The sequence below is a fragment of the Athene cunicularia genome, assembly GCF_003259725.1.
Source record: "Athene cunicularia isolate RWA chromosome 3 unlocalized genomic scaffold, athCun1 chr3_part1, whole genome shotgun sequence".
Lineage (NCBI taxonomy): Eukaryota > Metazoa > Chordata > Aves > Strigiformes > Strigidae > Athene > Athene cunicularia.
In genome coordinates, this window is record NW_020799097.1 from 106768726 (window position 1) to 106783100 (window position 14375).

Consider the following 14375-nt stretch of genomic DNA (forward strand, 5'->3'; position numbering starts at 1 on the left):
TTCTTCTGATTTTACCCATATAAAAGCAAAAAAAGCCATGCACACACATAAAGAAAGAAAATAAAGTATTAAAAAGAAATCAAAGCTGAGCAAAGGCACAAGTAATAGAAAAGCTGTCTTTGAATTTTTAAAAGTGCTTTTATAGTTTATCTGAAAAAAAAAATCAAATCCCTGTAACATTGAAAACGTGCCGCATTTGGTGCCTCTTTTTCCCATCCTCCCTGAGGAGCACTGCAGGAGGGTGTTTATAATCTCCTGTGTTTCCAGCAGCATGGGTGTGTTGTCATGTGATTAGTAGAGCACAGGTAGGAAACGCACTGGAGATGTGAATTTGGCTTTACTGAAAAGCCAGCCAAATGCTTGCTGTCAGCTGCAATGGGAAGCGCGCTGCGGTCGTGGCACTGCAGCCTTTGCTGTGGATCTCTTTGTGCCTGCATCGTGGCCCTTAGCTTAGTGGCAGTTTCGGGGTGTGCAGGTGCCTGTGCACAGATTTGCAAGGGCAATAACTGAAATCAGTGGACATCAGGTCCCCTGGAGCCATGGTAGACCCAACTTTTGGACCACCCTCACCAAGGCTTTTTTTCACTCGAGATTTGGGTAAGTGTCACATGGTGGGTGAGTCCCACAAGGGACGTGTTTGGAGATGGCTGCAGTGACATGGGTTGAGGTAGCTCACAGTGCTGGGGGATGCTGTGTCACCCACGGTGGTGTCATTAACCCCATGGAAGGATGATGGCTTGTGGACCTGGGGCAAGCCTTGGGGAGGTTCCTCCCTCATCAGTCTGCATGCTGACTTCTCTGCCCTTGGCTCTGGTCAACCCTCTGCATCCCATGGATGGCCATCACAGGCATTCAGGGGACACCATCCCTGATTTATGGGGTAGCAACCTGCTGCAGATGGCAGCAAAGGGCTTGACCTGGAAACAGTGTGAGCCTGCAGCTAGGCTGAAACTGGAATGCATGCCTCCCCAGCCCAGCATCCTTGAAAACAGTCCATGTTGGGTTTTCTTCCTTAAGAGGTGCCCTGGGGGGAATTCTTCCAAGGCACTGAATACCACTTAGAGCCCAGGTCTCAGTCTACAGCCCAGTGCAGCAGTTTTGGTCGAGTTACTCTTGCTGGTACTGGCAAAATCAGAATCAGCCTTATTTGTGACTGACCACCTTCCTGTAGAGTTAAGCCCTGCACTGCACTTCTGGCAGCTGAATCTATAGGGGAGACCGAGTGGAGGCAACTTTGAATGCTCAAGTTGCCCGCTACCTCCCCAACTCCTGCTCTAGGCAGGTTATTTATTTATTTTGCTGGCTTTTTTACAAGTCTGCTTCTTTCCTGCAGGTTTCACCAAGTTAGGTTTCCAGGCAATCAGCGCTTGTTAAATATTCCACTGAGCATGATATTGCTCTCCTGTCTCTCTGTACTGACGCTCAGCTGCGGTAATTTGCTGAACTCAGCTCTCACATATGGGGATTTTTTAAAAATAACAAACCTATTAATAATAATAATTAAAAAACACTTGACAGGTGGGAACAGCATATCTAAATTGCTCTGTGCGCCCCAGCAGGAGGAAGGGCATTCAGCCAATACTTTGTACAGGCTGTGGGCGTTGGCAAGGCCGTGTTGTCTAACCCTGCTTGGTGCAAGCCTTAGTGATGCCAGGGTGGCCACAGCAGCCCCTGGATGTTAGGGCTTCCACCATGATTGTTGCTTAGGGAACAGAGGCTTTATCTTCATCCCCACCCCACCCTTAACATGCAAGGCATCTGAAATAGGGGGAAAATCATGGCTTTTGCTAAGATGCTGAAATTAGAGGAGGCAGGGATTGTGTTTCCAGGAAAAATAATTCTTGGAAGTGATTTTGAGGAGCTTCAAACGGGAGGTGCCAGCCTTACCCACTGTGGTCTGAGATGAAACTCCTTTTTTTTTTTTTTGAGGATTTCTGCTGGGGAAAAAAAGAAAAACCAACCACAAAACACAAAAAATCCAACCCATGGAGGAAGGATCCATTTCAAGCCTCTACCTTAGGATGTCCTGTTTTCCTTCAGTAAAAATCCGACTCAATTATTTCTCTCTAGAGCGTTGTAATTCCAGCACCTAGTGGGTGGGGGTACACCAGCACAGGCAGCAGGCACCTGGCAATCGGCTTAGCTGCTCCAAGCCCTCCTGGGTAGGGTGGGCTTGCGGTTTTTCATCAAGAAGGTTTCATCAGAGGAACGCAGCCCTTTGGCTGAATGTCCTCATATATCCAGGGGTGATGCCGTGAAAATCTTCTGTCTTCTTGCCAGCAGGGCTGGTGGCTCCTGAGCACCCAAGTCCCCTGGGGTTCCTGCCATTTGGAGACTTTTTGACTGGGGTCTGGGCCAGGGATGTGGTTTTCTGCCAGAGCTTTGGGAGCCTGAGAGACCAGGGAAACCTGTCAATAAGGATCTGGAGATATCAGGGGCTTCAAGGTTGTTAGCCCATGGGGTGTCTGCCGCCTTATGCTATTGGGAAGTTTAAAGGCTGTTTCTTAAACAGACCAGAAGGCAGATGTGAAATCTGGGGGGATTTTAAATCCTGTGTGAAAAAGGATCCATGCTTAGGATGAAGGCAAAAGAGTTGAAATGCTGGAAAAGCCCATACAACCCAACTGGCATTATCAAAGGCCAAGTCAAGCACTTAGGAGATATCTGGGATACCCTGGGGTTTCTGCTTCAAGAAGTCAGCCGTGACCTTTTGCTGGGGCAGGATTTTAAGCAGGTGTAATTCTGCTGATCTCTGCACCATGAGAAAAAGGGGAAGAACATGTCTAGACTTTCTAATAATAAAAATGATAGTAATAATTAAAAAATAAAAACCTTGATGGCATAATTAAGGGAAGATTGTAGCTTTCAGCCATGTTTTGTAGTGTCTGTCCACCTGGAGGGAGCTGTGAACCACATCCTCCAGCTTCGCTCTTTCATTAAACAGGCGGGCTCTAACCCTGCTCTTATCCTCTCAGCAGTCTCTGAAACACAATCAGCTCATGGATAAAAGCAGGAATTGTCCTGCCACGGCTGTGAGCTCTGTAAAGATGGATTTGAGCTGGGTAATTTTCTCTGTGTTGGCCCTGCTGTCAGTGGACACCATATCATTAGCCCTGGGAGAGGTGGTGGGGTGACAGCAGCTTTGCTGAAAGCCCTGTTAGGGAACTTGGTGCAACATGCATGTTGCTGAAAAGCCTGTTTCCTGGCTTTATATGGTGCTCTGCTTTTGATCACAGAGTTGGAAAGGGTGAATCTTGGCTATTCCCAGGAATACCAGGTGCTGGGCTCTTACATCAGGCTAGAGGGAGCTGATAGCTGGGCACTGTAGGTCACTGGGGGTTGTGGGTGGTTTCTGGGTCTTATCCAGTTTATCCTTTCTGGAAATCCAAGCCTGGTCTTCTGTGCTTTGGCATGGATCAGTTCCTAGGCTTTTCCACCCCATTTGCTGGGTTGTTGAGATGGTCAAGCACTGTCATGGATTTTCTCTCTTCATTCTTTAGCGTGCTGAACCGCACCCCAGTGCACCTCGTCCATGAAATCATACTAGTGGATGACTTCAGTGATGATCGTAAGTGACCCTTTCTATGTTAAAAGTGAGGGGCCAATCCAAAAGAGACTGAGAGAGACCAGGATTTATGCAGAGAGGGGAGATAGGTTGTTGAAGTGGAAGGAAATTTAAAGCTCCATAGGCATGGATAGCAAACCCCGCTGTGCCAGGTTTGCATCGCCACATGGAGAATGCAAATTCCAAGTGATCAAACCTCTTTTCAGGAAAGTAATACAAGAAAAGCATATGGCATATCATTTTTATGCCTGGTAGACATTAATCCAATCCTTACCCTATTGTATCCTGCCACAGCCATGGTGTGTTTGATCTGGCTTTCAGCTGTAGCCAGGAGCAATTCTGGGTTGACACCACTGGAATTGTACAGGATAATGATAGTGTGACTCTCTTGATGTATGCATATGTTCTGCATACACTTATGTAGGTGGCCAGCAACTCTTGATTGATTTTTTTTTTTTTTTTTTTTAAACCCATCTGAAGAGGACTTCCTTCTTGGGTTGCACATTTCTGAGATGCACCATAATAGTGCTGTATGCCATGGACAGCCCATGTCCTCCTGCCATTTCCCCCAGTTAATAGCATGACTCAAGTGAAATCAATAGGTCTGATCTCCAGCAGAAGTTGGTAGCTGAAGCCCTAGGGGCTCCCTGGGAACCACCTTAGCTAAAGACCCTGCCCAGGGAGGTGGGTGAGTGGAAGATCCAGGTGCTGAGAGTAAGTGCTCAAAAAAACTCTCAGGCATAAAAAGGATGATAAAATATACCTAGTCCATGGCACTTATATTTCAAGGAGCTGCAAAATGTAGGAAATGTGAAAACAAAGCCAGAGAGGTTTAAAAAAACCCCAAACAACTACATGTTGCTCTTGGATGTTACAAATACGCACTGCCTCAGAGAGCATTAGGGACAGATTTCACACGAGACCCACTTCTCAGCATTGGTGCCTCCCTGGGGAGCTGCCAAAGCCAGGGGAAGGGTTGCAGTGATTACAGTGAGCTTTGGAGCAACTCCAGTGTATGGGAGGCCAGGCTAGGCAAGCCTGGGGACTGGCAGAGCGGCTGTGATGGAGAAAAAGAGTTGCTGCAAGGACTCAAGCTGCCCTGGTGTACAGCAGAGCAGGCTTTTTGAGGGGTGGAGGAAGTAAATGCCAGGTATTTGACTAAAGAGACAAAGTGCTTGCCTTCCTGAAAGGAGAAAGATTTGTAGAAATGCAGTTTCCCTGTCACAGCACACCTGATGGCGTGAGCCTTGGACAAGGAGCAGGTCTGGGTTTAAACTCCTGTTGTTCCTGGGGTACCAGGGGGGAGCCTATCTCCCAACTAACTTAGAGCAGCCTTTTCACTACTAGAAATAAGCGCTTCTCAGCTCTCTTACATCTCCTTTCCTGTGATAGTCTGAGCCTTCTGGCATCTAGTCTGCATGCATTTACATGAAATACATCTATTTGTATAATACGCTATACACGCATGGTCAGGTTTTTTCCCTGCAATGGACCCCAAGCAATTGGTGCTTTAATCTCATGCCTAGTTGTGTCTTATTTCTCACTTCTCTCTGTCCATTGACCTTTCATTTGTGGGGAGGAAGTTGTCCTGCACATGGATTCCTGATCTTCCTAGGAAATTTCCATTGTAGGTCCATAGCCCACCCCTGCCACTTCAGCTCCCCTGGCGTGAGCAGAGCAGCAAACGCAGCTCTGTAGCCGAATTTTTAGGGATGCCAATACAGCGATGTCTCTTGTCAGCAGAGATTGCTGGAGGGGATGAAAACACTCAGAGGTCCGTGTGGGCACACGGGGTGGATGGCGGGAATGGGACACATGCATGTGTTTATAGTGCTGAGAAAGAAGATGCAGAGAAGTGGCAAGAGGCACAGAGGGGTTGCGGAGGTCATGGCGTGTGTGTGTGTGGAGGTACAGGGAGTTGTGATGGCTGCACTTGCTCTTGCTGGGAGAAATCCAGGTGAGGAGGGATGCTGGGGCTGCAGGCAGCACTGGGGCAACAGCAGTGGCAGCAACTGCACTTGGGATTGCAGGACCTCCCCAGCTCGGGTGTGGGAAGCTGTGGGGCCTCTCTGACTCATGGACCTGCTGCCCCAGGCATGAGGAGCCCTCGGATGCTCCACAGGGCTCTCTTTGACCATCCTTTCTCCTTGCTTAAGGGTCACAGGCCCAGCCTGTGCTGGGAGGCTCCTGCCCAGCCATGCAAACGTATATCAAATGGCTTGTGTTGCTTTGCAACTACCAAAACCAGTACTACCATTAATGTGCAAAAACTCTGACCCCAGTCATGGCTCTTCTACACTGACTTTAATTCAGCTGTTCTTGGTGTAAATCTGATGGGATTACACTAGTTTTATGAAAACTGCTGCTCTGCCAGTCATGATTTAGGCTGCGTGAGCTGAGGGGTAAGACTGTTGTGCCCCAGCAGTGCCATCACACTAACAAGCTATCAACCAGTCCAGGATGGGGTCCTCTCCCTGCTCCAAATCTTCCCTAGGACCATTTCTGCTGCCAGAGCCACCATGAGGGCTGAGGGTGACATGTCCTCCCTTTGTGTTTCCCAAGCTGATGACTGCCGCTTGTTGGGCAAGCTCCCCAAGATGAAGTGCTTGCGGAATGGACGGCGAGAAGGTAAGAGCTGCCTGCCCACAGCCCAGGTAGGAAACCCAAATTTGGGGAGGTGTGAGAGTGATGGAGACAGGAGGGGATGACCTCCATGAAGTGTGTGGCAAGGGAGGTCAGGGGCTTCTGGGGATAGGGAGCCCTGATAAAAGGAGATGTGATAAAGGGCTGGAATTTGAAATAGATTCCCCCCCCTCTCTGAAAAAGATAGGACTATTAAGATATCCAGTGAGGCTCAGCTGTAGCCTATTAGCCAGAAAATTAGAACAGGCAAAACAAAGCCCCAGGTCTTATTTTTAAAGATGTTTGCTCTAATGAAAGAGAAGAGATCTGCTCCTGCTGCTTCTGTGGGATTTTTTTTTTTTTAATAATTAATTATATTTGAAAGATTAAGAGGGGCTATATGGAAGATGAATGTATGTCCTACTGGACTGGTGCTGGCAACCGTTTGAGACATTTTCCAGTTCCCCATAGTCTGAATGGGTGTTTTTAAGTCTTGCTTTGCAGCATTAGCAAAACAAAAAATGAGAAAGTTTTATCACGCTGAAAATCAAAGGTAGGAGTCCAGGTGTGTGTCGGGTTGGAAGACTGAGGAGCAGAGAGGGTTTGTCTGTGGATTCTTTCTGCAGGAGGTTTCAGCTCTGCACATCTGGTGGCAGGGTGGCATGATCTCCACCATGGGTGTAAGAGATGTACCTGCTTTGGCAGGAGGATAGGGAAGGTCTCCATAGACCTGCACTTCCTCACCTTTATCTCCTGTGTTATGCGGTATCTATGTGCTTGCTGCCAGCACTGGATGGACCTGCAAGTATTGGTGCTCTATAAAGCAGTCAGGATTTGGGAACCCAGCCTGGAGGGCTTAGTTCACTTAAGACATCACTGAAGCTGTGTCCCTCAGGACCTGCCAGGATTTGGGGAGGACTGGGGTGGATACAGCACACAGTGCCTACCCACAAGATCTTAGAAGTTGCAGAGGGATATATAGGGACAACTTGCTTTGCAGGAGCTGACCTTGGCAAATGCTGGAATCCTCGAGGTTTTGTTATCCTGTCCCTCTCCCTCCTGCTCAGAGGCTGTTCCTTGACCCCCTTCTTCCAGGGAATTTTAATATGAAAGTCAGTGACCTTCTGCATGGACCTGATGTGTGGCTGCTCCCTGAAACCCTTCTGTCTCTATTTATCTGCCCCTATCTCCCCTCATATCACCACTGCTTCTCCTTGATCAAGAAGCTCTGCTCCCCTTGAGCAACCTGTGTGTCCTCTTGTTTGCCAGTGGGCCATCTCCTTTCTTACGCTGCGGTTCACTTGAGCATCAGCAGCAGGCAGGAGGAGTGTTGGAAAGCCAGTTGACTCCTGTATAAATAAGAACAGAGCATCTTTAAGAGCAGTGATCTTGCCAAAGAGTCCAGTGTGAAATTCATGTGTGTAGCTGTTTTCCATGACCTCCCTCTTTGTTCATTTTTCTCTGTCACAAACACATGCAGCCATCTATTTCCAACTCTGAAGGGCTCTAAATTCACCATCAGGGCCCTGATGAGCCAAGTGGGCTCTTAGCACCTTGAGAGCTGAACCTCTTTCCTTGGTGGAAAATGTGTTCCATTGATCTCCACATCAGCAGTACCCCCAGGGTGGGAGAGAGATCTGAGTGTCACTGAGACACAGAAAGGGGCACAGCAGGGTAAAGTCAGCAGTCTAAGAAAAGCCTGGCATGAGGTGATCCCATCTTCGACTCCCCCAGCCCATTCCCCACTGACTTGTATATATGTTGGATTTATTACCCAGGGGGTTATGAAAGCATTTTGAGTCATGTTTTGCCCCAGAAGGTGACAGTAGAAATAATTGCACAGATTAAGGATCAGCATAAATGCCACCGGGAAGGAGGCAATGAACCCGAGCCATGTTTTATCTGAATGGGATTTAGATGGGTCAAAACCCAGGAGATGCCTGAATGCAGAAGACCATGCTGGAGGAGCCCGGGGATGTTTCCTAGCCATCCGGGTGGCAGCTGACATGGTGTGTCCCTGAACAGGTCTGATCCGGTCCCGAATCCGAGGGGCAGATGTGGCCCAAGCAGGAGTCCTGACCTTCCTCGACAGTCACTGTGAGGTGAATAAGGACTGGCTGCTCCCTCTGCTGCAGAGGATCAAAGAGGTGAGTGCTCCTGAGGGACCAGGGCCACCCTCAGGGGTTGCGTTGCCCATGTCCACCTCTTCTTCCCTCTCAGTGGGCATGACCACCCACCCAACTGTAACCAAATGCATGCAGGCATCTGAGTAAGAAAGCAGTGGGCTTTTGGGGTGTAAAGTGGCCTTTGCTGGTCTTCATCTGCACAACAGCCAGGTGGGGTTGTCTCCGTCACTGAGAGAGCATGTAGATAGGTGGGACAAGGTGTGTCCCGGGGCAGTGGGGCTCTAACCAGTAAGCACAGGTTGAGTGGTGAAAGGGGAATATGTGGGCAGTGCTCCAGCAGAGTTTTTAATTAGGCTCATGTAAAATGCTCAGTGCTGATGATTTAAGGGAGTGACGGCTCTTTGAATAGGGGCCGAATTTAATTTCATGCAAATTAAGTGCTAATAAATTGATTTAATAGGATTTAAATTCTGCTGATTTCAGAGCAGACAATGACATTCGCCTTTCGCCAGCGGCGACTCTCTCACCAGACGTGTGCACAGAGGCTCCTGGCGTCTTGTCACTTGAGTCAGAGGGAGCTCGGTGCTGGTGACCTCCTGACACGGTGCAGGGGATGAAGCTCTTAGCTCTGGCACGGAGGCATGGTCCTTTCCCTTTGCTATGCCTTGTTCCTCCACCCTTGCTACACCTCTGGCTCCTGATTGCTAGTATTTATTACTTGGTAATTTTAAAACTACTGAATTATGTTGAAATAAAGGCAGCTGAGGAGCAAAGGGAAGCCGAGACAGGTTATGGAGAAACCTGCTCAGCTGATGTTCATGGTGCCCCTCATCCTGAGAATCCAACCTTTCACACCTCCATACCTGATAGCTGTGCTGGCTGGGCTGCATGTCCCCTGTGTGCAGCAGCAATGACATGGGGAAGCAGGGCACAGCACCAGGTCAGGTCTCTCTGTGGTGGGCAAGGGCAGCCAGTGCTGCTGGTGCTCATAGCGCAGCCAGCACTGAAGAGGTCCCAACCTCAGTTTGCTGCACGTGCCATAGTGCTGTTGATAAATGGTAATATAATGAAAATGGCATTTTCATATTATCAATTGCAGCTCCGGTGGAATTACGAGAACATGTGCTATGATATCACACTCAAGCCTCATAGCTCCCTTGAGCCCCTGCCCCAGGGTGGGATTCACCACTAAACTTTACTGCATCAGTTGTTCCTCTGAGCTGATTTAAGGCAGGCATTCCTCGTTTTCTGCTGAAACCCTGCTGTATTTAGGTAAGGAATATCCAGAGCAATTGCCTCTTTCTCAGGCAGAGTTTTTGATGTGTTTTGGCAGGAGTAGGGCAGCAGTGGCAGCAGGAAGGGGGCAGGCAAAGCTGCTTTCTTGCACAGCTCTATGACTGTGCCTCACATTTGGTGCCTGTGGGGTAGGTGAATGTGGATGTCACATGCAGCATCGCCGTAGGAGTTTCACTGCATCATGGTCGGAATATAGCATCAAATGCGCATGTCGTCTCCATGACCTTATTTTTATTTTTTCTTCTGGGTTAAATCTTTCTCTGGCTGGAAGTAAGACAGCCTATAAGCTTGCACTGCTGCTCATGCTTCTCTTGCACTGCCCAGGTCTTGCAGCCCAGGTGGCAAGGGACACTTACTATGTCGAGTGTTGAGGGACTTGCAAAGCAAGTGGAGTCCTCCTTGCTTGCTTTTTAACTGCTCGCAAAAGCTGCAGGATAAGGGCAGAGTCTGCTCGGTTTCCTTCTCCCCACCATACCAATCCTTTCCATCAGGGTTAAAATATTGATCAATGAAGTGTATGAAATGTTACTGCTGCCACCTTCAGGCTGTGCTAAAGAGATGGCTTCCCTGTGCGACCGCTGCCTTGAGGATTAGCTACCTAGAAAGAGCGTTTTCTTACCGTGTTATTCTTAGGAACAGTCTGCTTTGAGCTAATGTGATACAAGTTTCAACCAAAAGAGCAGTGAGTGCCTCAAAGCACACCGAGCACTTTTGCCACCACCAGCCACTCCGTGCATCACTTCTCTTTTATTTTCTCAGCCAGAGCAGCTATTCCTGCAGCTTTCTGAGGTGGGAAATGCCAGAGCCCACATGTGCCACCATGCATCTGCATGAAGGTGCCCCTCAAGCCCCACATCGAGCTTTCCCAGCAGCTGATGGCACCTCTCCCCAGGCCCACGCTCACTTTCAGGTGTGGGCAGGGCCTGCCCAGCATGTGGATTTGGAAACAAGCAGCACTAGCAAGTCTAAGAGCGAGTGAAGAGGTGTGGGGGGAAGAGAGGGTGTCCGGGGGGGTCTCAGACCTGTGCCTAGGAGGGTGCATATCCCAGGGAGTGGCAGCGACAGTGGGTGTTTTGCACCGGAGCGTTTGCAAGCCTATGACTGTGAGCGCGTGGGCACAGGCTCTTGTTTTTACTTACAGAACAAATGTCTCTAAAGCCATTAACGGTGCATCTCGACTGAATAACTTTTCTAAAAATGTAATTATCCAGCCCAAGGCGTTTTTACAATATGACTCAACGAGCTCTCCCCAAACCTCAATTTGCAGATGGCATTGGGATGAACTAGTAGATGGTGTCTCCCCACTTTCAGCTCAAGCATCCCCCCCAGTTTGAAGTTCTTCTGGGGCAGAGGGAGGCAGGTGAGGGGCAGCCTGGCCCTCTGGCCTTGCCTGCTGCTGCTCTGGGGCCAGAGGAGAAACTGGCCCTTTTTGTTGTCCATTACAAGGTCATGATGTAGAGGCTGGGAGACAAGCTGGAATCAAGGTCCTTTTCCAAGGTTGAAATCTATCTGTTGTCTTCAGGACCATTTTCTGAGGTTTTTTTCTGTTGATGTTTCATAATTTGGTATGTTTGAGAAGTGTATCAGAGAAATGCATTCTCAGGTTTTTGAGGATTTCATGTAAAAGAAGATTGAAGATTTGTGTGTTATTAACATGCCCTAGCATGGGAGGGTATCAAAAAAACAGAATGCTGAAGCTGCCTGTAATAAGATCTGGTGCTCAGCCCAAAATAAATCATATCAATAGTGCTGTGCTCTTGAGCATACCATTCTTTTCTTTCAAGGGCCAGAGGGACCTTCATGAAAGCTGAGTAAATATAAATGTTCCCATGGCATGGGAGGGAAAGTGAGGCATTGAGAAGGTTGCACTTCTGAAAGGCTAGCATTTTACGGTAATGCCCTCAAACAAGATGTAAAGGGGATTTTCTTGCAAGAAGTTGTGCCGTGTAACAAGTCGGAGTGAAATTGAAACCGGGGATGAGTGTCAGGTGATCAGAAGTTGATTAGCATCACCAGTAAGATGCTTGACGGGCAAGTTTTAAATGGCTAGATGCTATCGCTTCTCTTCAGTGTTTGGCACACAGAGCAGGTGCTTTGCTTAAAACCTTTCCCCTACCCTCAGGCAACTAAAGGATGCTTGGGTCTATTGAGCTGTGACAGTTGGTGGAACTGTGCAGCAGCTATGATGGGTCTGAAAGGCTCATCACGCTAGAACGTGGCTTCAGTTTCTCCATGTGGTATGTAGGTACAGCAGACTTTGCCCCTTCAGTGGGATGTTTGGCTCACAGAAAGTCATATTAAGACTCCTGACTTGATGTAGTTATGAAAATACCAAGTATTTGTCATGCTCATTTGGAAAACCTGAGCTCTAGTCCAACTCCCAGCTCATGGACTTTGGTTGCTGCTTCTTACAGCTGCATTTGAATACTTCTTTGTTAGGACTAATTTCTAAACCAAAATCTTTTCTGGGAGAGAGCAAGCCTGTGCGCACTCAGATGCTTTCCTTTGCATGGCTGTGAAAAACTGTTTGATCTGGTGAGGGTAAAAGCTTGAAGTTTGAGCTATAATTGGAGTTTGGGATTTTTGAAAAGAAAAAGGGAGATAAGAAACAAGTCAAAGCTGTCAGAGCCTCTTCCTCCCGTAGATATTTTTGTTCATAACTGTTTGTATAATCTCTTTGCCCATAACAAAATGTTAATTAAATCACTACCAATTATTTAAAATAATTCAGATCTTTTTTAACCCTTTCACACCTTTAGCAAAACTCTGACCCCATAGTTTGTACATTTAAAAAATACCTGTATTTAAGCTGCTTGACTGTCTGTGGTTTTCCTCTGGCATTTCAACTGCTTGTTTGTTTGCCTGACTTCTGAGCTCCAGTAAAAAGTATTTAGGGGACGTAAAATTGGTGAATTTGCAAAGACAGACAGAGCTTTGCATCCAGCCAGGTTAGGCACCAAATACACGCACACCTGCAGGTGAAGCCAAAGCTGGTGAGAGAAGCCAGCTCAGTGGCCCAGCAGCACGCAGTCCTCTTTCCCAGGAGAGACAGTGCCTGGCTTCTCAGCATCTCTTGCTGGTGTGTCTGTGGTTCCCAGCAATACCTCTGCTGCTTGGTGCTGCTGCCATTAATTCCTTGGTTGAACTGATGTGATGGCTGAGGAGGAGAAGGCAGTGATGGGCACTTGTCCCTGACAAACCTGAACGACACCAAGATTTTCAGCAGCCTGGTGTCTCCAGGAGTTTAGAGCAGCCCTTGACCAGTTTGAGCAATGTGATCTGAAGTCATGAGTCATTTCACTTCTGCTTTCCAGGATTCCACCAGAGTGGTCAGCCCTGTTATTGACATCATCAACTTGGACACTTTTGCCTATGTGGCAGCTTCCTCGGATCTCAGAGGAGGTAAGTCCAATCCACGTGCATGCCCTGTGCATGTCCATCCCATGGTGAGAACATGCACTGGCTGGAGGAGCTGGTGGCTCTGCACCACACCTCTGGCTCCTGCTATCTTGCAAAAAGCACATTAGCACTGTTCAGTGCTCCCTGCTGGCTGTTTTAGAGCCAGGTAAGCATGGTGTGAGGAATGGTGTTTGCTAACGTGGATGAGGAGGTCAAGCAGAAAATAAGGATCATGTTGAAGCCACCCTTGGCAGCACTGAAAGCTGGGGTGCCGACAAGAGGAGATGGGGGATGTCTAGGCAACAAATGGAGGATGCGACTGTAGTGCTTATTAGTATGCCTGTGCTATTTGTAGCACGCAATATCCATTAGAGCGTGTGTCTGTGTGCACAAGGGGACAGTGAGGTTTCAGCAGTAGCTTTAATCTGACTTTTTCTGCCTTTGCAGTGCTTGACTTTGCAATTGTAATGAAGTATGTTGTTTCTTGTTCATATGCACTAGTAAAATATGTTAGTCATTGGACCCTTCTACCAAGAGTTGCATCTCCATGGCTTTAGTTATTTGAAAGTGGGGAAGATATGGGCCCTCTCTGGAAGGAAAAGGGAGACTTAGTCACCTGGGATATGGAGAAAGCTGAGGTACTCAGTGACCTTTTTGCTTCAGTCTTCACCAGCAAGGGCTCCAGCCACACCATCCAAGATACAGGAGGTAAAGGTGGGGACTGGGAGAAAGAAGAACTGTCCACCCTGTAGAAGAAGATCAGGTTCAAGACCATTGTGCATCTGAAGGTGCACAAGTCCATGGGACCTGATGAGATGCGTCCGTGAGTCCTGAGGGAACTGGTGGATGAAGTGGCTAAGCCACTATCCATTGTATTTGAGAAGCCGTGGCAGTCTGGTGAAGTTTCTGCTGACTGGAAAAGGGGAAACTTAATCTGCATTTTTATAAAAGGAAATGAAGAGGACCCAGGGAACTACAGGCCAGCCAGTCTCACCTCTGTGCCCAGCAAGATCATGGAGTGAATCCTCCTGGAGAATATGCTAAAGCACATGGAAAATAAGGAGGTGATTGGTGACAGCCAGCATGGCTTCACTGAGGGTAGATCATCCCTGACAAATCTGGTGGTCTTCTGCAGTGTGGTTACAGCATTGGTGGATAAGGGAAGAGCAACCGATGTCATCTACCTGGACTTGTGCAAAGCATTTGACACTGTCCTTCACAACTTCCTTCTCTATATTGGATGGACCACTCGGTGGATAAGGAATTGTCTGGATGGTCACACTCAAAGAGCTGTGGTCAACAGCTCAATGTCCAAGTGGAGAGCAGTGACGAGTGGTGCTCCTCAGGGGTCGGTGTTGGGACTGGTG

General features: G+C 48.1%; 1 protein-coding gene across 1 annotated transcript in view; it reads left to right on the top strand.

The window, feature by feature from the left end:
- The window catches only part of GALNT14 (polypeptide N-acetylgalactosaminyltransferase 14), a 66792-nt gene that overhangs the window by 30770 nt on the left and 21647 nt on the right, over positions 1 to 14375 (top strand). Inside the window, exons 4-7 of the mRNA XM_026844653.1 lie at positions 3501 to 3568; positions 6128 to 6193; positions 8213 to 8334; positions 12924 to 13011. Of these exons, the coding sequence (XP_026700454.1) occupies positions 3501 to 3568; positions 6128 to 6193; positions 8213 to 8334; positions 12924 to 13011 (344 nt within the window). The remainder of the gene's footprint in view (positions 1 to 3500; positions 3569 to 6127; positions 6194 to 8212; positions 8335 to 12923; positions 13012 to 14375) is intronic.